Raw genomic sequence first — 25,096 nt, forward strand, 5'->3', positions numbered from 1 at the left:
CCAACCCATAGCAACCCAGTATAGGTTTCCCAGAAGTGCCTGGTGAGCTTGAACCACCCACCTTGTGGTTCAAACCAATTTTGCAGTCTAGCAAATTAACCCACAGTGCCACATATATCTTGGAAATATTCTTTTTAATGATGAATTCAGTACCATTCCTCTTTATTTTGTCATTACCAAAATAGTAGACTATATGATTGTCTAATTCAAAATGGTCCATAACATTCCATTTCAGTTCACTAATTCCTAGTATATTGCTCTTTATGTCTTCCATTTCATTTTTTAGGACTTCCAAGTTTTCTATTCTCATATTTCATAATTTTATGTTTATATTATTAACTGATATTTAGAGTTGTTTCTTATCATTATAGTAAAACCACACTAGCAAATGAAGGAGTATAAAGTTTTACCCCGGACACATCATTAAAATCAATTCTATTTTGAGGAGGAAACTGTTTCACAGTTATTTTCTGAGTGCCTTTCAACCTGAGCTACTCATGTTCTGGCACTATGCAACTAGTCATAAGGTTTTCATTGTTCTTTTTTTAAAAAAGAACGAACTCACCAGGTCCTTCTTACCTACCCATGTTGAAGGACCTAGTGAACTAGTTCTAAAAAACTTGTTTTAAAAAACGGAAACCTTATGAATGACAGCTGAACAATGTCAGATGTAGTGCCAGAAGACAAGCAGCTCAGGAGCCTGGTGTGCTGCTGTACAATAAGCACTGAACTGCTAACTGCAAAGTCAGTGGGAGATTCAAACCATCCAGCCACTCCATGGAAATCCCATAAAGGATTGCTATGAGTCAGAATCCACTCGACAGCACTCAACAACCATAAAGCTCACCAGGTCCATCTTCCTAGTTCCCATTAGTCTAGGAGAGCCACTGACACCTACCCGTCATGGTGAACCTGCTGGTATTGTCTCCCACATCATACCAACATGCAAGTCACCACAATACAACAAAATAACAAACTTCTGCAGCTTACTAACCTATAACCCTATTAATCTCAAAACGGAGTATCTAGGAAGATTACAATATGTCTCTAGAAAGATTAATGAGACTAAGAAGTGGAAAGCATATATTAGACAGAAGGGAAATAAGATTTGCTGATCTAATCATAATCAAAAAAGCACCATATCAATGGTAATAATTGCAATAGTTTCACCATCTGAAAAATAAGGTTTCTTATAATAACTGCTGTAGGATTGATGGGAAAGTGATATAAAAATATTCTTATAAAACATTGATATATATTGACTACTTCAGAATTGCTAGCTATTCTGATCGTTATAATAACAGAGACAGAGATGTTGTTAGCTACTCATGAAAGAAGAAAACTAAGTGGTCATTCATATGGTACATTTCATAGCACTTTGTAATGGTCTGCTATATGTGACGGCATTAAAATCAAGGCACTTGACCTGAATGAAATGGCTGGCCTTGGTCTGAGTCTAGACTTCATCTTAACTCTTGCTTACTTACCAAGCTGCCATTACCCTTTGGCATACGTTTAACCCTGTACATAAAGTAATGGTTTTCTCTATGGTTACTCATTTGAACAAAGTTGATAAAGAATCCCTGAGGGGTCTTGACACAAACACTTATCTGAAATCTCTTGTGCAAGCAACCCTCAGACAGAGTTTTACCTAGTAATCTATTTTAAAGAAATGTTCTCAAAAGAGGAAAATTTGACTATTGTCTTACATGTTTGACACATTCATATTTGAAATATTATATAGCTTACCAATGTATTATGTTTTGATTTTTTGTCCTTATTATACTGTTTACTCTTGTTTTCATGGGGAAAGGATATATTATCTCACCCCCCCCCTTTTTTTTACTAGTATGAATGATATCTGGCAAATAAACATTGTTCATTAAATAATTGTAGATGGAATGGATACAGGCATTGGGAGAGGTGAAACGAAAGTGATATCAGAATCCAGAATAAAAAGAAACTATGTTGGGGATGGAATAGTTTGCTCAATGAAGTTATGGAAGAAATCAAGAGCATTTTGAACTGAAAAAGAAGCGATGTGAGGTCTTGTCAGATGTAGGGAGAGGACAGGGAAATGTGAGAAACAATCTTGCTCCATCTAGAACAGATCTTCACTTCATTTGTTAAAGTAAGGGACAAATGTGAAATACATATAACAACAACAACATCAAAAAAGAATCAAGAATTTATCATTAGAGTCAGATTATGAAAGTCCTTAAATAAGAAACTAAAGAATGTTGCCTTTGTTTAATAGGTAATAGAAAAGTAATGCTATAAAATAGGTGTCTAGAAAGATCAAAATATGTATCTAGAAAGATTAATGAGACCAAGATGTGGAAAGGCTATATTAGGCAGAAGGGAAATAAGGTTTGTTGATATAATGGTAACAACAAGAGCAACAGTAACAATGGTAATAGTTGCAAGGATAATAATGTTTTGGATAGTCCATAGTCAAAATGTCATTATCACAAGTTCAAGGAGGACTAGATCCTATGAGTATATGATAAAAATCAACTCATTTGCTGGCAAATCTCTTTTAAAAAATAATGTACATATAATATCTTCACATTGAAGCAGGGTAAATATGTCTAGTAACTGACTATCAGAAACACCTTCCATTTTTTTTCCTGAAATACTTATCAATGTGTATGAAAGTCAGTTGAAAATACTCATTTGCCAGAATCCATTTCCCAAGAAAGAAGAACACCTGCAATGCATCCTGAAACCTTTAGTATTTCAAATAGTGCTCTAGGAATATAGAAAGAGCCTGCTTTCTTGGATGAAGAAAAATAATCTATCTTTTTATACATATATAGGTTTCTGGTAGCGTAGTGGTTACGAATCGGGCTGCGAACCTAAAGGTCAGCGGTTCGAAACTACCAGCTGCTCCGCGGGAGAAAGATGAGGCTGTCTACTCCCGTAAGGATTTACACCCTCGGAAACCCTGTACAGGGTCGCTATGGGTCGGAACCGACTCGACGGCACGTAACAACAACAACATAGGTTTCTGAAATCATAGAATACCTAAAGTCTTTCACATCTGTTATTGGCAATCATAGTGTGATTATGAGACTGTTATTTCCCCATTGTGGTTCCTCCCTTATGTTACAGTGTGGGCAGAAATTTTATTTCAGAAACTACAGTGAAAGAAATACCAAAGATAAGCAATGTAATAGGTGTTTTCTCAATAGGAAAACAACTATTACTATTATTGTTTGCACACACACACACCAGTCACATACAATTATTTTCCCTGTACCCAAGATGGTTAAGCATTTTCTTTATCTGTATATCTAAACTTAAATACTTTTTAAAATTCTATATATTTGTTTTTAGTTATTGAGAAATAATATTCTTTTACAGTGGCTATTCCATTCTCATATTTTAACCAAAAACAATGGGAGCTTTTAGATCTCTAAGGGGTCACATATGTCTCTTATGTTATTATAACCTAACTCCACAAATGGACAGATTTTGTGATTTACCAGAAAGTAGCTGTTTCTCCACTTAAGAAAGCATACTATTTTGAAATTTAATAGAAGTAAAGATACCCTTTCCACAAGATAAATGGATTATTTGCAAACAAGAAAAGTCACAGTGCTTGTGTGGAGGGCTCAATATTCTCCAGAGTTTCTGAAAAGATACATCAAATGAGCAGTCGGCTTTTCTGATTGTCATGCTGAACTTTACTCACATCACAGTTGCTCTGTGCAGCACCTGATCCACCAAAAGCACTTTAACTGAAGCAACTGAAATATTGCTGCTATACAATCTGCTATTAACAAAGCAGCCAGAAATACTGCCATGCCTTCTTTTATAAGTTTGTCCTTACAGAGAACAGCAGAATTTATTAGCAATTTTAATTCTGTAACTCTCCCCTGTTCTCTTACACATACTTAATACTTTGCAAAATCTATGCTAACATCCCTATTGACCAGACAATGAATTAGAAAACATTAAGTTTTCCCAAAACCATTCTTAATTAAAAGAGCATTAGTCATACTTTGTGGTGAGGTAGGATAAGCACTGGAACAGGTCATCAGTTCAAACCTACCAGTTCCACTTTGGAAACCTTGTAGAGGGTCACTATGAGTTGGGATTGAGTGGACATCACTTAACACCAAGAGCACTGATTTAACTATTACCCACTAAATGTAGCATTTTCTCTTCATGCCTCATCTGTCCCTATTTCCTCCCCCTTTTCAAGCCCTATAACTTTCCTTTTTCTCATCTAGTTCTCTGAATCCCTTTCTTTTTCTATTTTATATCTGATTATAGTTTATGCTGATTAAATTTCCTTTGAAACACTAAACACACAAAATTGCAAATTTATATGACAATCTTACCAAATGTAACAATTTGGACAGGCTTTTGTTTAATTTCTTCCAGAAGAAAGGTTGAACTCTAGAGAACGTTTTGTTTGGTTGAGTATAATTTGATGAAATTATTATTTTACTAGGCTTTTAAATTCTTTTTGTAGTACTAATTATACTTCCTTTAATTCAGGAAGTTCTTTAGTATTTTGTTTCAATTGAAAGGAAGCATTCAGCAAATGTTTTGATGTTCTAGTTAAGGTTTATCAACACAATGCTTAAAAATTTTGGCAATAATCGTATTCTCTTCTAATAGGCTGCCACCTGGTGGTATTTGAAAAATACAGTTTTACACTGTATTATGATTAGCATAAGTAAGATTCTTTCCTTTTTATTTGTTTTTCTCTTGCTTAGATATTCCATATAACTTCTGACTTTTGAGAAATATCTGGGGATCCGTTTGAACCCCAAACATCACTCTGAGAGCATGTGCTTTAGACTCCATGAACTCAAAGCTAACACAGTAAATCTGATTCCATGAGAATGCTGTCTGCATGGAGAGTTGCTAGTCTTAAAATAGATTTAAGAACATAATTCTGGGGCACTCTGCATTATGAATAACTATGAAAACATCATCTGCTTTATGAATGACTCACCTACAATCATGTCTGGACTGTGAACCACAGGTCAGTGGTTCCAGCCCACCAGCTGCTCCTAGGTAGAAAGATAAGGCTTTCTGCTCCCACAAATTCCAACCTCTGAAACCCTTTGTAGGGTCAGACCTGGCTGGACGGCAATTAGTAACAACAACACAATCAAATAAAATTGCTGATTACCTCCCAAGAATGTCCCAGCTTTTATAAAAAGAGTTAGCTCCGGAGGCTCTCCCAAACCTTGCACACTAGCCCTGCTAGACTAATCTCAGATCCCCTTATGCACCACTTTCCACATCTGGTTGGAACCTGAAGTTTCCTCTGCTGAAAACATCTACACCTCATTATCTAACTGATTGCTTATCTCAAGTGCCTATCCTACTTGAGGTCCTTCCTCGACTTCCTATATGGAACTAAATATTTATTATTGTTGTTGTTGTCAGGTACCATCAAGTCAGAAACGACTCATAGCGACGCCCCATGCACAGCAGAACGATCCTGGGCCAACCTCATTAGTTCAAGTAAATATCTCTATTACTGAATTCATAGTATTATATTGCTGTATCTCTGCCTTCACCACTAGACTGTAATCTCATCAAAAAAGAGCCAATGGCATATTTCTCTTTGCATTTCCCATGTCAAGCACAGTTTTCTAAATATTCATTCGGTAAATGAAGGGTGAATGAATGAATCTTATACAGACTTTCCATTTGCTTGTCTTATAATGCTTATTGTATCTTGAGTAGTAGGAAAGTAAATATTTAACTATGAATCACCCCATTGTTGTTGTTGTTAAGTGCTGTCGAATCGATTCCGACCCAGCGACTCTCTATAGGGTTTCCAAGGAAGAGCTGGTAAGCTTGAAACTGCCAACCTTGCAATTCAAACAGCTTTGCTATCTGGCACATTAACCCACAACACCACACTGGGACTCACCCCAAATAAATATTAAAAATCAATTAACTAGTATTAGTGCATGCTTTGGGCAAATCTGCTGCACAGGAACTTTTTAAAGTATTGAAGACCAGAGCTGTCAGCTTGAGGACTAAGGTGTGCCTGACCCAGGCCATGGTGTTTTCAATAGCCTCATATGGATGTGAAAGGTGGACAGTGAATAAGAAAGATCGTAGAAGAATTGATGCCTTTGGGTTGTGGTGTTGGAGGAGAATACTGAAAGTGCAATGGACTGCCAAAAGAACCAATAGATCTGTTTTGGAAGAAGTGCAGCCCGAGTGCTCCTTGGAGGCCAAGAGCTTTGTCTCTCCTACTTTGGACATATTGTCCGGAGGAAACAGTCGCTGGAGAAGGATGTCATGCTGGGTAAGGTGGAGGGTCAGAGAAAAAGAGGAAGACCCCCAATGAGATGGATTGGCCAGGTGGCATCATTGATGGACTCAAGTATGGAAGCAGAAGTGAGGTTGGCCCAGGATCGGACATTGTTTCGTTCTGCTGTGCATGGGGTCGCTATGAGTCAGTTCCAACTCGATGGCACCTGACAACAACAAGTGCATGACTATACAAGGAGATCTGGTAATGTAGTGGTTGCGAATCGGGCTGCGAATCTTAAGGCTAGCAGTTCGAATCTACCAGCCGCTCTGTGAGAGAAAGATGAGGTGTTCTGCTCCCATAAAGATTTACAGCCTCGGAAACCCTGTACAGGGTTGCTGTGAGTGGGAACCGACTCCACGGCACATAACCACCTTTATACTTTAGGATGGTTTGGACTACTAAATTGGTGGTTCAAACCCACCAGATGCTCTTTGTAAATGCTATACAAGGTCGCTATGAGTTGGAATCGACTCAATGGCATTTAACAACAACAACAACAATACTCTTTAAAAGTCCTCTCTAAGAGGATGGTGGCTCCATATGATAAACACTGGTCTGTGAACCACAAGGTCCAAGGTTCCAGCCCATCGGTTGTTCCACTGGAGAAATGTGAGATTTTCTGATCCTGAAAAGATTTAAAGTCTCAGAAATCCTATACAAGATCACAATTAGTCAGAACTGACTCTATGGCACTAAACATCAAAAATAGTTTTCAAAAATGCTGCAGTCTCTGTTCTTTCACCAGGGAGTTTCTCTTCTATCAGAACTAGCAGTACATGCAATGGTATTACAGTGAGAACTGAGTTGTACCAACAAACTGATGTTGAGGGGATAATCCTCATTGAGTACTTCCGGAAAGCAGAGGCAAGTAGCACACAATTAGGAAATGCCTACAGATCTACTTTCTAAATCCTTTTACGAACATCAGCATCAAGGCAATGGTGGTAATGACATATGGCAATGTTACGTATATGTCATCTTCTACTTGCAAGTGTTGAGTCCACACACTCATTTACTCATTCAGCAAACATACAGACTAAGCTTCTTAGGTTTTAGGACTAGGATCAGTGCTACAGACACAAGGAGAAACTAGATGCAAATGGTCTGGTTTTCATGACAGATCCTGTTTTCCAGGAGTTTGTACTGACTCCACAGAAGCACCTAATCACTTGAACCATAATTTTATATAGGAAAAAAACAACAGCATAATAATCCATGAATATATTAACTGACTACCTAATCTTTTCTGTGTTAAAAATTATTGCAAGAATTTAGGAAAATAATATAAATTTTCAATCCATAAAATAGGGAGCTCTGGTAGCATAACGTGTTACATGTTGGGCTGCTAACTGCAAGGTCAGCAGTTCAAGTCCACCAGGTACCCCATGGGAGAAAGATGAGGTTTTCTTCTCCAGTGAAGATTTACAGTCGAGGGAATCTTATAGAGCGTCACTATGAGTCAGAACCAACTCGATGACATACCAACACCACAACAACCACCCATAAAGTAGAGCATCAGTGAAAAAAGGGAAACTCTCAATGACATGGATTTATACAGTGGTGGCAACAATGACTAACACATGACATTGTGTGGATGGAACAAGACGAGACAACATTGCTTTGTGTGAGTCATTATGTTATTAGAACTGACGTGAACTCAACAGCATTTAACAAGAACATCCAACAAGACAAACCACTTACTCTGATTCTAATTTCCAAATTGCTACAGGACCCAGTTTCTTTTCTATTGTTTGCAAAGACTTGCAATTTATGATAAAAATCATTAGAATTATATATTTACAATTTGTAATTGAATAAAAAATGCATTTGAAAATCTTGAGGAAATCAGACCAAAGATTCCTTTTTGACAAAGTCATTGCAATGTATATATTAAGAAAAGTAGTTTTGAAAAGAAACAAAAGCTTCCTTTTAACTTCCCTGGGTAGCACATAATATTACATTTACCTGTGTACTCAAGATGAAATCCTGCAGCAGACACACTGATATCTGATTGAAAATTTAGATACAGATTGTTAGATGTACTGTTCAAAAGATGGGGTATTGTTGTTCCTGAAATGATAAATGAAATGGCAGGTCATTGATCACCATACAGCAAATATCATAGTGAAATTCAGTTAGTAATCTATTAATTAGTAAATAGATTATTATTGAATTAGTACCAATTGAGCTGCATTTCAATAATGTTTGATATATTTCTCTCACATCCTTCTTTCATTTTACTATTCCTAACAATTTCTGAAGAGATAGATCTTTGAGATCATTTTAGATTGCTTCCTAAAAAGCAGACAGGAGCACAAGGTAGCAGGCAAAATTCAACTCATTACATTTTTATGGGTCACATGAAATAAATGTTTTGAATTTCATTTAACTTAACTTTCATTTATTTTTAATTTTATTAATTTCAGTTTTCCACACATAGGCTCATAATAAATTAAATTTTAACATTTGCATGTTTTTGTTTTTGTTTTGTTTTTTCTTACAGTAATGTAAGACTTTGTATGGGTTTAGATAATATATTCATTTATTTCTGCTTAAAGAATCCTGGTGGCCCAATAGTTAAAGAGCTCTGTTATTAACTGATAGAGCAGTGGTTTGAGCCCATCAGCTGCTATACAGAAGAAAGATGTGGCGGTCTGCTGCCATAAAGATTATGGCCTTGGAAACCCTATAGGACAGTTCTCTGTTCTTTTCTTACTATGTAAATTTTTGGTGTGTTAGATTTTTAACTTTTGTTGCTTTTTTTAAGGAAAAGGAGCTCATACTATTTGTCAATCAGAGTTCAGATGAAAATATCAGCATTAACATAAATGCATTAATAAATAACCACACAAACATAGTCAGAAAATAGTATGGTTTCAAATACAATTTCAATATTATTGTTTACGTTTTTTGTACCTCTAACCTCATAATTTAGTTTATCGTATTTAATTTATAAGAGCAAATTAAACCCACCAAATCAGAGTTCTAGGGAACACCTTTTGTGAAAAGACATTTTTAAGTTTCTACTTATATCTGTGTTATAATTAAGCTCAGTCCTTTTATTTACCTGAATAACTTCCAAGTCTTGGAGCATTGTTGTCACCCCCATCGTAAAAGTCCAGAGAATCCCAATTATGTTCTGTAGCAAAACTGACAACTTGTACCTGTGAAAAAATAATTGCTGGTAAGAGCAAACATAATAAATATATATAAATGTGCTGCAATCTAGTTATCCCCCCAGGAAAAGAGCTCAGATCCTGTACCACATCATTGTGGTACTTGATGGTTGTTGTTAAGTGTGATCAAGTTGGTTCTATCTCATAGCAGCCCTGTATATGGTTTCCGAGGAGCAGCTAGTGGATTTGAACTGCTGATCTTGTGGTTCAAACTGACCTTGCAGTCTAATAACTTACCCTACAGTGCCACACCATGACTCCAGGGTGTTGGTTGGTGGTTGTGTGCCATCGAGTTGATTCTGACTTATAGCAATCAATACAGAGTTTCCTAAGCGGTAAATCTTTATGGGAGCAGAAAGCTGCTGCTTTCTCACTTGGAGCAACTGGTAGATTCAAAGTACTGACCTTGAGGCTAGCAGCCCAACTCATATTTCACTTTTTAATAGAACTGATCTTTGTTGTTATGATGCTTGCTTACAAGGGATTCATTTGATATCATGTGATAAGAAAAGCTCAATGACACACACTGAGCAGAGTTCTTTATGACAATAGCCTTGAGAGAAGCCGTCAGTATCATATTCACTTTATAAAAAAATTGGGGTTAATTTTTTTCTAATGGCTCAGTGTGAAGAATTCCAGTGTATGTTCCAAACAACTGGTTAACTTTCATCTCTTGAAGTATTATATTCTCATCAACCATTACAATTTTTAATTTGGAGAAATAATTATTTCCAAGCTACTGAAAAATAATCAGATTTGTGGTCCATGAGTACTATATATATTTTTTTTTAATGAGATAAAAATAGATTTTATTTTCCTTTCTTTACATTATCCTTTACTTAATTTCCTTTCATCCTTAAAAATAAATAAATAAAAGAGACATTATTATTCCCTATGTACATGTTTAATTAGGAGCTCTGGTAGCGTAGTGGTTACGAATCGGGTTGCGAGCCGCAAGGTCAGCAGTTCGAAAATACCAGCGGTTCCTCGGGAGAAAGATGAGGTGATCTGCTCCCGTAAAGATTTACAGCCTCGGAAACCCTGTGTGGGGTCGCTATGAGTCGGAAGTGACTCCACGGCACATAACAACAACATATTTAATTGCGTTTAAGCCAGGTAATGGAAAATGGTACTTTGTAATCATTTTAAATGCATCTCTTAAAACTATTTTCATGAATGTAATTGTAGTAACTAAATCAATGTGAAAGACCTGGATGTTGAGAAGGTAAATGCTAGAACATTATTGTCTCATATCTGTTGAAATATATCTAAAGAATGGGGTTTGTGTTACTTCATTGCACATCACTTGGCACAGCTTGTATTCTTGCCAGACCTTACAAGTGTAGACATTATCTATTTTATTTGTTATTCATTAAATATTCTATAGTTTTTGTGAAGGGAAAGGGACTTTTATTTAAATATTTATTTGCCTAACATCTGTGAACTGTGTAGCACTGCACTCATTCACTAAATAATTGGAGTAATTGCATTCATTAAAATTTTCTTATCTGAAAATAGTCCATTATCATTCTTTCATTCAGGCAAATCCTGGTATTCTAGGGGTGAATGCCACATGGCAGCAGAACTCCTGCCAGTGTGACTGGCACTAGACCCAGTGGCCATACTCCCTAACAGGATAAAGAGCAAAATTAAAACGAAATGATTGTAATATAATTGCTACCTCAAACAATTATCAGCTGGCTAATCATATCTAATCTTTCTTCTCCTTTAATTGAAGGAAAGGAAAGATCACATTCAGCTAAAGAAAGCTGTAGGGATTCCTATAAAATGTGACATTTGGAATTTGGACTAAGTTTAAAATATAGAGGTTTTCTACTGAAATAAATTATTAAGTGAGTAAAGATACAGGGAAGGCAAACCGTGAACTGGATTTAGTGAACCATCAGTAATCCAATTTAGGTGCAGTGAAGGGTATTTACATTAGGGGAACAATACAGGTAATGCTAGAAAAATAAAAAAGGTAGATAAAGTAGAGCTCAGTAGATAAATAAAAGATCTGAGAGTCATAAAACTTGGGTATGCAATTTCTTGGATCCTCTACCATTGGTGTGTGATGCTAGGAAAATTGTTAACCTCTCTGTGCCTTTGATTAATTTCATAAATTGTTAGAATAATAGAATCTAATAGGTAAACTTCTTGTAAGGATTAAATATGTTAACATGCATGAAGGATTTAGAATAGCACGGAGTCTATATTAAGGGCTCAATGCATTTTAGCAAAGAGCAAGATGGAGAGAGTGAAAAGAAAGACTGAACATTGGCATAATGATATTGCAGTTGAGACGTAAACTCCACTGAAGGTTTTAGAAGGGAAAAGTCATAATTAGAACTGCACGTTAAGCACAGTGCTGCATTAGGTGAAGAAAATATAAGGGAAAAGACCATTTTGAAATTATACAGTATTTGGTGTACGAAGCAATGAAAGACTAAATGAGGGTGGCAGCTGCAACTAAAGAAAGGAGATCTGTTATGGATTGAAATGTGTTCAAAGAAATCTTAGTCCTATACCTGTGAGGTCACTTCGAATGAAATTGACTCCAAGTTATTCATTTATACCTGTGGTTATAATCCCATATGGAAATGGTCTGTCTTTATTATGTTAAGAGGCCATATCAGTGTGCTGTGTGTTTGAAATTAATAATCTATGAGATAGAAAAAACGATGATTAGGCAGGGAGAAGCAAGCAGAAATAGAGGAAGAGAGATGCCAAAGCTTAGGAACATGACTAGAGAACTAAAGAATAAACACCTCTCCCCACCCCTGAGTTTGTTGTCATTGTTATTGTTGCAGTGTCGTGTCGTCAAGTCGGTTCTGACTCATAGTAAGCCTGTATAGTGTTTCCGAGGGGTGACTGGTGGGTTTGAACCACAGTCCTGCAGTTAGCAGTCCAGTACTTTTCCTGCAGTGTCGCACCAAGACTCACCCAAAGCAGAGAGAGGAAAAGCCTACCCCTAGAGACCACATCCTGCATGAGGATTTCTAGTCTCCTTAAGAAATCCTAAAGGAGCTGCTAGCTTAGTGGTTATGAGTCAGCAGTTCGAAACTACCAGTTGTTCTGTGAGAGAAAGATGAGGCTTTATGCTTCTGTAAAGATTTACAGCCTCGGAAACCCTATACAGGGTCCCTATGAGTCATAAAAGGAGCTGTGGTAGCATAGTGGTTAGGAATCGGACTGCTAATCTCAGGGTCAGCAGTTTGAAACTATCAGCTGTTCTGCGGAAGAAAGATGAGGCTTTCTGCTCCCGTAAAGATTTACAGCCTCGGAAACCCTGCACAGGGTCGCTATGAGTTGGAACCTACTTGATGGAATTTAACAACAATGGAATCCTGGTGTGGTACTTTAGAATAAGCACTGGATTGCTAACCTTGAGGTTGACAGTTCAAACCCACCAGTCACTCCTCGGATGAATCAGAAACAAAACAACAGCACTAAACACCAACAACAGATTATGAGAAAACAAACCTCTGTTTGTAAAACCTGTGATATCGCTGTTATAGGCAAACCCAAGCTCACTGTCATCTAACCTACTCAAAGCTCTAGGGTTCTGGAGACTGTACATCTTTATAGGAGCAGAAAACAATATCTTTGTCCTGAAGAGCGGCTGGTGGTTTGTACTGCTAACCTTGTAATTCGCAGTCTAGTGCTTATCCTACAGTGTCCTCAGAGCCACCAGTGGTATTTTAGCAGCACTAGATAAATTAGACAAGGACACAGATATTACATAAATTATGGGAACATTATGGGATTTTGTGTGACTTAAGTGAGTAAGTAGAAAGATTTAAAAATAACTTACCTCTTTTCCTGGAGTCATTGAGACTACAGAGCAACAAAAACAAAATTATAGACATATCCAGGAAAAGCTATTCCCTAGGTGGGAGGAAGAAAATCTGTTTAATCCTGGATGCATATGTGTAGTAGGCTGAATAATGGCCTCTGGTACCTGCCAATGTTACTTTATATGGAAGAAAGGATCTTGGATGGTGTGATTAGATTAAGGATATTAAGCTGGGGATATTTCCTTAATTATCTAGGTGGGTCTAGATTCAGAGGCATCTTTATAAGAGAGAGGGAGAGGACGATTCAACACAGATAGAGGAGACTATGTGACTCCACAGGCAGAGACTGGAGGGATGTAGCACAAATCAAAGAATGTCAAGAGCCACTCTGTCCTCCAATATAATGAGAGAATACATATCTGTATCTTTAAACCACCAATTTTGTGCTAATTTGCTACAGCAGACATATTAAGTAAAGGAAATACGACCTAGAATTCTGGACAAATGTGAGCATGACAAATGTATCTATCATAGGTGAAGAAGCATGTAATGGTCAAGAGAGCCACAGAAAAATTCTATGAGCTATTACAGGATGCCCTCTAAAATGACTGCAGACTTTTATGGAAGAAAGTCAAAAGAGAGTCAGTAAGTGAAAAAATAGTTTAAAAGCAGCCACTAACTCAGACAGAGTCCAGGAGTGGCGTTGTAGGTTAATGCACTAGACTGCAACGTTGGTTTGAACTACAAGGTTGGTGACTCAAACTCACCAGTCACCCCTCAGAAATTTGATACAAGGTCACTGTGAGTCAGAACCAACTCAACAGCACTTAACAACAACTCAGCCTAAAGAAGTTTGTATTAAATGGAGTTCTACGTTATAGTAATAGTTTAACTCGATGAGGACTACATTTTAATAATTAGAACCAGACACACAGACATAAAATTGCCACTTTGCTTTGTTTAGAAGTTTATATTAAGTCATGATGATCATTTTACAAATTAATAAATTTTATTTTCTAAGATTTATGACATAAAGATTGTTCTTTGCTTGAAAATGATCACTATTGCTATTGAATTTAGCTTAATTGGAATTTTCCCAACCATACACTTCAATAAAAAATAAACTAGTTCACTCCTCCATACTGACTTCTCATTTCATATTAGTGCAACAAATTGGCCTATCTCATGATGTTATTTCCCAACACTGCTCATTTTAGTTAAATTTCAAGTATTTAATAATGTGTCTTAAGATTAGCATTTATGTAAAGCATTAGTTAGAAAAAATATGTTTTGGAGATTTTAATAAAACATGCTTCACACTCTCTTAGTTTACTAAAAGCCATGCTTAACTTATATTTTCTAAATTGTAAATATTAAACCAAGCAATTCCTTGGTGAAAATTTATCATTAAAAGTGTGTTTGGTTTTAATGAGTGTGTGCACTGAGCAAGTAATATACAACTGTTTTCCTTTCAGATGTCTTATTAATTTATCATAATGTGGTAACTCTGTAAGATAGTCAAATCTCCACTGATTCTGCTGGTATGTATTGATTCATTTATAAAATATGTGGTGAACCTGGTGGTAGTGGTTGTGTGCCATTGAGTTTGTTCTGACTCATGGAAAACCTGAATAAGGTTTCTGAGGCTGTAAATCTTTTGAGTCTATATTGTCAGGCAAAGTGACAGGTACCAGAACACTTGACAGACTTAGTTATTGCCCCCATGCATTTATGGAGAAACAAGTGAATAGTAAGAATAGAATGTGGTTGTTATTGTTAACTGCCGTCCAGTCATTTCCAACTCATAGCAATCTTGTACAGGGTTTCTCAGAAGCAGCTGGGGAGTCTGAATCACTGACCTTGCTGCTCAAACTGATCTTGCAGTCCAGTGCTTATCCCACAGTGCCACAACAGCACTCAGAGGATAGGTAATGGACCGCAAGGTCGGTTTGCAGTGAAAAGTTGGCAGTTCAAACTTATCAGTTGCTCCTCAGAAACCCTATACAGGGTCACTATGAGTCGGAACCAACTCAACTGAACTTAACAATAACAACAAGAACATGTAGGAGCACTGAAGCTCCATAGGATAAGTACTGCACTGCAAACCACATGATCTCTGCAGTTCGAGCCGGCAGCAGCTCCCGTATAGAAAGATAAGGCGTTCTGCTCCCTTGAAGATTTATAGCCTTGGAAACCCTATACAGGGTCATGGCACCGAGCAACAAAAAATGAGAACACCCAGTAAGGGGACCTAAGCTTATCTTAAGTTCATGGAAAGTTTTCAGCAGAAATTGTAATGGAGTTGAGACAGAGAGGTAAGGAGGCAGGAGACAATTAAGGGAATTTAAGCAGGAAAATGAGAGTCTTAGATTTTTATTTTCAGAAGGTTACTGTTTGCCTATGGGAAATGTGCTGGGACAATGATATTGGCTGCCTGGCTTGGGGTGCTAACAATGTAGATGTGGAGAAATAGACTTAGATGAGAGCTTTATATGAAAAAGATGTGATATATTTTGTATCAAGTAACAGCCAGAGGATAATTATTACGAGTTCTGGATTGTGCTACTAAACAGATGAAGGGCTCATTCTGAGAACACGGGGGGATTGTCCACCGTACTGGTCAAGCGGAAAAGCTGAATTTGAGATGCTAACATGCAAAATATCAGCCAGAAGTAAGGAAAATTGTGGCTGCACAACAGGCTTAAACATGGTAACAATTCTGAGGATGCACACTAGGGGCACTGTGAGTCAGAAATGACTGAACATTTCCAATACTGTTCTATAACTCAAGCTTACTAATGAGAAACTTATGGATCATCTGGAGAAGTAATCAAGTAATGTTTAATAAAGATATAATGACTTTCAGTAGAATATATACAAAATGCCATCATTCTCCAGAAATAATCTCGAAAAATGGTAACTAGAAAATTTGTCCCAGTAAATGACCAGTTAAAGTAACACAGAAGACACTATTATTTGCCGATGGAATAGCACCGCTCTTCCTTGCTAACAGTGACCTGGTTTTATTAAATTACATGAAAACTTTTCACTTCAGGGAAGGCTGAACCCCTCACCAGTTCCAAGTTGTTAATCTTGATTTAGCTGAACCAAACCATACTAATTTTTTTCTTATCACCTGTGTTTGGTTGAAGAACGAATGGGATTGTAAATTTAGCCCAAACACATAAGGGGAGATCTGTTGGCAGGCTTCTAGAACAGCCTTCTTACTATTGAAAAGGTACATAGAGAGAGATACTCCGTGTTGGCCATTGTCTATTGCTTAGTCAGCTGTTATGCCTGTAATTGCTGTGAGCAGCTGAATGCCATGAGGAAGGAAGCTCAAGGACTGAAGTCAACATACTGAGGTAAGCGGGGCAGAGATGGAAATCACCTGGGCCAGATATAGCATGACTGAGTTTTTGAAATAAATAACCCTTGATTCATTTTACTTTATGACTCTGTGTTTTGTCAAAAAAATACAATTCTTCTTATCACTTATGCCATCTTGAATTAAGCAGGTTAAAAAAAAAACAACAAACAAACTCATAATCTCATTATAAATACCTTTCTAGTAATTATTTCAGTCATTTCAGTAAAATTGCTTATGGAACTTTAAAAATAATGTTCATCCAGTCATCTTTCAAAAGATTGACCTCAAACTTACATACCATGAAAAGTACAATTTAACTATCCTTACTTGAATTCCAGCTCCCTCTGGCACTGTGATCTTCCATACACAATTCAGATTGTTGTCATAAGGCTCAGGGTATCCAGGAGACAAAATTGTCCCTTTGCGCTTAGTTAAAATTCCACCACAGGGCACTGAAAGTAAGCCATTCCAAAAGAAGGAGTCAATTCTAATGCAAAGTATTCAAATCAGAATAAATTAGCATCTTAGACAGACATTGAACTTTAAACACAACCAAACAATACAAGCTCATCAAAACCAGACCCACTGCCATTAAGTCAGTTCAGATTCAGGGATCCTTCCTAGAGTTTCTGAGACTGAATTTTTAAGGAAGCAGACAGCCTCATCTTTCTCCAACATGCCAGTGGGTTTAAACTTCAGATCATTGTTAGCAACTGAGTGCTTTAGTCACTGTGCACCTTAACTCCTGCATCTAAAGGGAAGTCCATGGTATATTCAATATTCTATGCCAACATAATTCAAACACTTCAATCCTTTTTCTGTCTTCCTTTTCCATTATACACCTTTCACATGCATAGGAGACAATTGTAAATACTATGCACTAAGTCAGTGGCACCTTAGTCATCAAAGTGTCATCTTTGCTTTTTAACAATCTAAAATGACCTTTGGCTGCAAGTCAAGTGCAATATAGCTCTTGATTTCTTGATTGCTGCTTCATATAGACACTGATTGTTAATCCAAGTAAAATGAAATCATCAACAACTTCAGACATTACCTATTGGTAAATACCTGTGGCATTTGATCTTCATCACTATGTGTTTCATGTCCTCTTTGCTTTCAGCAAGCAAAGTTGTGTCCTCTGCATATTGTAGGCTGTTAATGAGTCTTCTTCCAATCCTTATGCTATGTCATTTTTCATATAGTACAACTTCTCTGGTTATTTACTCAACATAGTAATAAGCATGTATGAAAGGATACAATCCTGACATAATTCTTTCCTGATTTTAAACCATGCACAATCCCCTCATTCTGTTTGACTGAGTGCCTTTTATTCTAGGTACAGATTCTGGATGTGCACACAAACATTTTGGAATTCCCATTCTTCACAGTGTTACCCATAATTTGCTAAGATCAACACAATGGAATGTCTTTATATAGTCAATAAGACAAAAATCAAACATTTTCTTGTAATCTATACTTTTACCCATCAGTGATGAAATATATCCCTTATTTTACATCCTCTTCTGTAGCTAGCTTGAGTTTTTGTCAGTTCTCTATTGATTTGCTGCTGCAACTATTGTCAATTATCTTTAACATAATTTACTTGCATGTGACACTAATGATATTGTCCAAGAGTTACTGCATTCCATTGGACCACCATTCTTTGGAATGGGCACTTTATGAATTTCTTCCAGTTAGTAGCTGTCTTTGAAACTTCTTGGAATAGATGAGAAAGTGTTTCCAACATTTCTACCCATTTGTTTAGAAAACTCAATTGGTATTCCATCAATTCATGGAGTTTGTTGTTTGTTTTGCTAATACCTTCACATGCAGTTTGGACTTCTTCCTACAGCTCCACTGGCTTATAACTTTATGCTACTGCCTGTAATTGCTAAGGTCATATATTGTCAAAGTTATTAGTAGCTGCAGGGGGGCGGGTGCATCTGAATCATAATCTAACAGGAAAGAGAGCCTGAGAGCTTATGAGATAACATTTATAATAAAGTTGGAAGTTGAAGGTCAAATTTGGAAGATTAAAAACTCACACTTGAAACCTGAGCCAATGGACAAGGACATATAGTCACAGAGGGCTAGAGCTGAGAGTGAAGCATCCAGCTGATATAAAGTGAGGGTTTATGCACAAGAACACTCAATATTACAGATAGTACCCATTTGACCTAGCCTCGATGGCTTGATAATCAGAACTCGACTTCGACTACAGAAGGATAAAAAGGGAAACAATTTATAAAGTGTAAATTGCTACAATTTGATGAACTTGACCTATATTCATGGAGGTAGTAGCTCAAAATACCAACAGAGAGGGAAGGAGTCTTCACATCAAGTATCAATGCTATTGCCTCTGTATACAGGGTAGATAGGAACGGGCAACTTAGCCATTGCTTACCTAAAATGAGGGGGCAATAAAGGCACAAAGTGACTGGCTTACAAGGGGGTTTGAGAGTTTAGTTTAAGAGTGTATGGGGAAAATAGAGTCCCCACTGAATAGTTTTCATCTTGTCTAGATGGGTCTGGTAAAAAGAGATGGGGATAAGATTCTTATGATCCAATAGTGAGTAATTGTTATCATGACTAATTACAGCTGTTACAATTGTAAAGGTAGAAGTTTTGTAACAAAAATGGGGGAGTAGTTAATCTTACAGTCCAGAAACAGAGGACCCTAGAACCATCAAGGGAGAAGAACACAAGAGGAATGTCAGACCTTATCCAAAGAAGCAGTGACACCAGAGATGGAGGCAGAGATGAGGACATGGGGAGAGGGAGCAGCTGACAACTCTAGATTCATGGAAAGAGGGACTGACAGCTGGCAGCCAAGAGGTAGAGTTGGAGAATGTACCCTTTGGTGGTGTAAATTATTATACATGCCTGAGTGTTTTTTGTTTTGTTTTGTTTTTTTTTAAAAAGAGAGTTAAAATGACTAGAGAGAAATACTGTTAACTGATGGTACATGGAGGGGATTATAATCATTGTAATAAAACAAAGTAAACTATTTGTTGAATATTAAACTGATGATCTGCTCGGGGAACTTCCACTCAATCCACATAAAAACTTTTTTTTAAAAAAAACTCACAGCTGGAGACAAAGTTTTATTTTTTAAGTTTTACACGTTTTCCAAGTGAGGCTTTCTTATAAAACTATTATTGTATCTTATTATAATATATCTAAGAATGATTATATTACAAATATTTACCCAAATTCCCTAGAATCATTGCCATTGAGTTGTTTCCTGCTCATAGATACCCCACAGGACAGAGTAAATCTGTCCCATAGGCTTTCCAAGACTCTAACTGTGTCTTTATGGAAGCAGACTGTTAATCTTTCTCCCATACAGTTCCTTGTAAGTTTAAAATGTGCATCTTTAGTGAATCAGCTAATGCGTTAACCACTGTATCACCAAATTTCCTACATAGTTATTGAATATTGTTCATATAATGATTGTTTAAATTTGTGGCATCTTCCAATTTAACTTTCCATTTAACTATGTATGTACAACCCAGATTTTATATATAATGAGTCTATTCCTTAGTGACAGTCTCATTTTAGTATGTCATTTTGCACAAAATTACTGAACATTTACTTATTTTATTTTTATGAGAGAAAAGCAAAAAGGAAAGTGATGATGGTCGTAATAAGAACTGTGAAACTGAAACATTACAATTGAGATGCATTAGGAATGCAGACAGTATTAGGAATACAGACAGTATTAGGAATGCAGAGTATTGCATTCTTTGGTTTCAATTGGATGCTCACTTGGCTTAAGCCGTTAACTGAGAATTCATTAAATCGTGAAGGCAAAAAAAAAAAAAAAAAGATTCAGTATGAAATCCCATAAATACATTGCCAAACATTATATTTAAAAGGCAGACTCTAAAGTGGGATTTTTCTCTTTCAGAATAATATTCCTTATGGTCATGAAAGCAGCAGTTAGGAAATCAAACGACATTGCATTGGGCAAATTTGCTGCAAAAGAAATTTTAAAGTATTAAAAAGCAAAGATGTCACTTTGAAGACTAAGATGCCTCTGACCCAAGCCAAGGTATTCTCAGTCTCCTCATATTTATGTGAAAGCTGGACAGTGAATAAGGAACACTAGAGAAGAATCGCTGTATTTGAATTATGGTGTTGGAGAAGAATATTAAAATTACCATTGACTGCCAGAAGAACAAAGAAATTTGTCTTGGAAGAAGTACAGCCCGAATGCTTCTTAGAAGAGAGGATGGTGAGACTTTGTTTCATGTATTTTGAACATGTTATCAGGAGGGACCAGTTCCTGGAGAATGACATCATACTTTGTAAAGTGGAAGGTAGGTGTAAAAGAGGAAGGAATGCATTGAGATGGATTCACACAGATGCTTCAACAATGAGCTCAAACATATTAACAATTTTGAGGATGATGCATAACCTGACAGTTTTTCCTTCTGTTATACGTAAGGTACCAACTCAATAGCACTTAGCAACAATAGTAAGATCTATAAATCTATGATTGTTTTACTTACATATCTTCCCTACACACTTTCAAAAGAGTTTCAAACACCACACTGCTTATAAAGATCTAAGCAAACAAAATGAGCAAGAGTGTTGTTGTTGTTGTTAGGTGCCATCAAGTCAGTGCCGGCTCATAGTGACGCTACGCACAACAGAACATAGCTGTCTGGTCCTGCGACAACCTCAGAATCATTGTTATGTTTGAGCCCATTTCTGCTGCCACTGTGCCAGTCCATCTCGCTGGGGGTCATCCTCTTGTTCTCCACCCCTACACTTTACCAAGCATCATATCCTTCTCCAGGGACTGGCCCCTCCTCACAATATGTCCGAAGTATGAGACACAAAGTCTGGCCATCCTGGCTTCCAAGAAACATTCTGGCTGCACTTCTTCCAACACAGATTGGTTTGTTCTTTTGGCAGTCCATGGAGCATTACCATGTGGTAAAACATTGCAATTGAAGACATAAGGGCAATGAACTAGGGAAGTCAGCCAGAGTTGTGAGATTTCTAGAAAAAAGTCAGGAAATCAGGATAGCTATTTACTAATATTCATTTATTGAATAAAGATTTGTTGAACAACTGTTTTGGGTCAGGTTCTGTTTTGGCTAAGCATAAAAGCAATATACTTACTCCTTCCTTATGTGTTATCTAATTATCCAACAGTTTCCATTTATCACAGTAGTAAAAAACTACTTCCCAACTATTTTGTACATTAATGAGAAGCTAAGGCAAGAGTAAAAATGGAGGAGGTTGGTGAGGTTTGTGAGAGGAAGGGAAGCCACATGGACCCATTCATATTATCCAGATCCCATAGAAAAGCTGGTCAGGGCCTGCAGAGAGAAAGGAGCAGGCAGGTGGTGTCCAAGGTCCTGAGGCAGCAGGTACCATGAGGAAGCTGTAATATCCAAGACCATAGCACTTGGGAAGGAAGGCTACATAGTCTCTTCTTCCAAAGAATCTCAGAGGCTAGGAGCTTCCTGTCTCTGGTTTGGCAGAACAGGAAAGTGGAAAGTCAAGACACAGTGTCGTGTGGGTGAGGAGACCAGAAGCACAGCTCTGATTCTCCCCAAAAGCCAACTTGTGGATAATGAACTGGTCTTTGGAACCTAACTGTGAAGAAAGTAAAGAGTGAGAGTATAGAGATGAAGATACTGTGGGAAAGAGACAGATACAAAACAATAACTGTATAATACAGTGGGTGGAGATGGCTGCTGTAAGGAGAAGGTAAGTAAGGAGAAGGTAAGTTATAGATACTGAATGGGTAATGAGTGACATGAAATTATTTCAGTTAATTTGGTTAAGAACAACAACCAGGTGGAGACTTGGATGAAATGATGAAGTAAGTCAAAATATATCTGGAGGATACATGTTCCAAGAAAAGGAAACAGAAAGTAAAAAGAAAGAGAGTTTACCCAGAGAGCACAGATATTAAAAATGAATACATATTAAAACAAAACAAAAACTTTGATCTCAACCTAACATATCCATCCACGAACATATCTCTCATATTTCAATGTTTAAGGTGTCAAGGTTCACATTTGTATCTAGAACATCTTGAAGCTAATACTGTTTATAGATGGAAATAGAAAAGTAAATTATATTTTCCTTTATGTAAAGATTGGTAACTGGACCAAATGACAAATCCTAAACGTACTGTCTTTCGAATGTGATGTAGAATCTTCGCTCTTCTATTTCTTCTCTTAAACATATTCATAGAACCTTAGTTTTCTATTCAGTTTTCTGGCTTTATATCTAGGTGTTCTACAAGGAAGAATATTATAATATGATTTGTGGAAATATTTCTTTTTCAAGTGGTCTTGGCAGGAAATATAAGCTACCTGATACAATTTTCTATCCTTATTGTTTTTACATGCACTTGAGTCAGTTCTGGCTCATAGTGACCCTGTGTATAATAGAGTAACCACAGTTTTCACTATAACAAGTATGCATTTTAACTCTTTAAAGAGGTTTGTTTTGTTTTGTTTCAGCAGATTTTTTTTTAATGCATTCTGTCATCAGATTTTTAAAAATTGTTACATGGGTAATGATTGTGGATCCAAATAAAACGAAATCCTTAACATCTTTTCATGATGTTATTTATTGGTGCAGTTGTGAGGAATTTTGTTTTCTTTATGTTGAGATGTAATCAATACTGAAGGTTATATTCTTTGATCTTTATCAAACAAGATGTGTCATCTGCACACTGCAGGTTTTTAAATGCCTTCCTCTAATTCCTATAGAGAAGGATATCATGTTTGGTAAGGTGGAAGGTCAGGGGAAAAGAGGAAGACCCCCAACGAGATGGATTGGCCAAGTGGCAGCATCGATGGACTCAAGTGTAGCAACAATAGTGAGGTTGGCCCAGGATCGGGTAGTGTTTTGTTCTTCTGTGCACAAGATCACTATGGGTCAGTACCAACTCAATGGCACCTAATAACAACAACAATTCATATAATACTGCTCCTCAGATTATTTGCTCAGCATACAGATTGAATAAATATGATTAAAGGATACAACCTTGATTCACATCTTTCCAAATCTTAAACCATGCACTATCCCCTTGTTCTGTTTGAATGATTACCTCTTGGTCTAAGTGCATGTTCCTCATGAGCACAATTAAGTGTTCTAGAATTCCAACTCCTCACAATGTTATCCATAATTTGTTATGATCCACACAGTCAAATGACTTAGCTTACTTAATAAAACACAGGTAAACTGCTTTCTGGTATACTTCGCTTTCAGCCAAGATCCATCTGGCATCAGCAATGATATCCCTCATTTCAAGTCATGTAAATATGACTTGTATTTTTGGTAGCTCCCTGTGGAAGTACTGTTTTAACTGTTTTTAAATTATCTTCAGCAAACTTTACTTGAGTGTGATACTAAAGATACTGTCTGATCATTTCTGCATTCTGTTGGATGACCTTCAGTTGGAATGGGTGCAGATATGGATTTCTTCTAGTCTATTGGCTAGAAGCAGTGTAAATTTTTGTTGAACATATCAATTGGTTTTCCATCAATTCCTGAAGCTTCTTTTTAGCCAACATCTTCAGAGCAGCTTGGTCTTCTTCTGCAAGTATCATAGGTTCTTGATTATATGCTACCTCCTAAAATGGTTGAACATAAAGCAATTATTTTTGGTATAGTGACTTGGTGTATTTCTTCCATCTTCTTTTGATGCTTCCTGTGTCATTATTTTACCCATAGAATTCTTCAGTATTGCAATTTGAGGCTTGAAATTTTTCCTTTTGTTCTTTGAGATTGAGAAATGTCTAATGTGATATTTGTCTTTTTTGGTTTTGTAAATCCAGGTCTTTCTACATTTCATTATAATACTTTGTCTTCTCAAGATGCTTTTTGACATCTGCTCAGCATTCTTACTTCATCATTTCTTCCTGAGATTTTGCTACTCTATATCCAAAAGCACATCTTGGGGTCTCTTCTAACATCCATTTAGTCTTTTCTTTCTTTCCTGCTTGTTAAATGACCCTTTTCTTCCTTCATGTATGATGACCTTGATGTCATCCTACAATTCATCTAATGTTCAGTCATTACTGTTCACTGTGCTAAATCTGTTCTTAAGGTGGTCTCTTAATTCAGGTAGAATACTAAAAACTATAATTTGATTCTCATGGATTTGTTTTAATTTATTTTAGGTTTCAATTTGAACTTGCATATGATAGGTTGACAACAACAACAACAAAAATACATGAAAGTGGGAGAAAGATGAGGCTGTCTGATCCCATCAAAATTTAATCTCAAAAGCCCTATATAGGGGCTGTTATGAGTCAGACAAGGGATGAAATATAAAGAAAATTCAACACCTCAGTAAGGAAAAGACAATCCAATTAAAAACTGGACAGGGAACATGCAAAGGAAGAAATATGAAGAAATGCTTGTGATCATTGTTGTTGTTGTTGTCAGGTGCCATCGAGTCGGAACCGACTCATAG

General features: G+C 36.8%; 1 protein-coding gene across 2 annotated transcripts in view; it reads right to left on the minus strand.

Annotated features, from left to right (window-relative positions):
• CSMD3 (CUB and Sushi multiple domains 3) overlaps nt 1–25,096 on the minus strand; it is a 1,928,297-nt gene that overhangs the window by 248,291 nt on the left and 1,654,910 nt on the right. For both annotated transcript variants that reach the window (XM_006830658.1, XM_006830657.1), the window contains 3 exons: nt 16,969–17,093; nt 9,366–9,462; nt 8,264–8,368 (listed from right to left, as the gene is read on the minus strand). In XM_006830658.1, coding sequence (XP_006830721.1) covers nt 8,264–8,368; nt 9,366–9,462; nt 16,969–17,093 — 327 coding nt within the window. The remainder of the gene's footprint in view (nt 1–8,263; nt 8,369–9,365; nt 9,463–16,968; nt 17,094–25,096) is intronic.

The sequence above is a fragment of the Chrysochloris asiatica genome, unplaced genomic scaffold (assembly GCF_000296735.1).
Source record: "Chrysochloris asiatica unplaced genomic scaffold, ChrAsi1.0 scaffold00001, whole genome shotgun sequence".
NCBI classification, from domain to species: Eukaryota; Metazoa; Chordata; class Mammalia; order Afrosoricida; family Chrysochloridae; genus Chrysochloris; species Chrysochloris asiatica.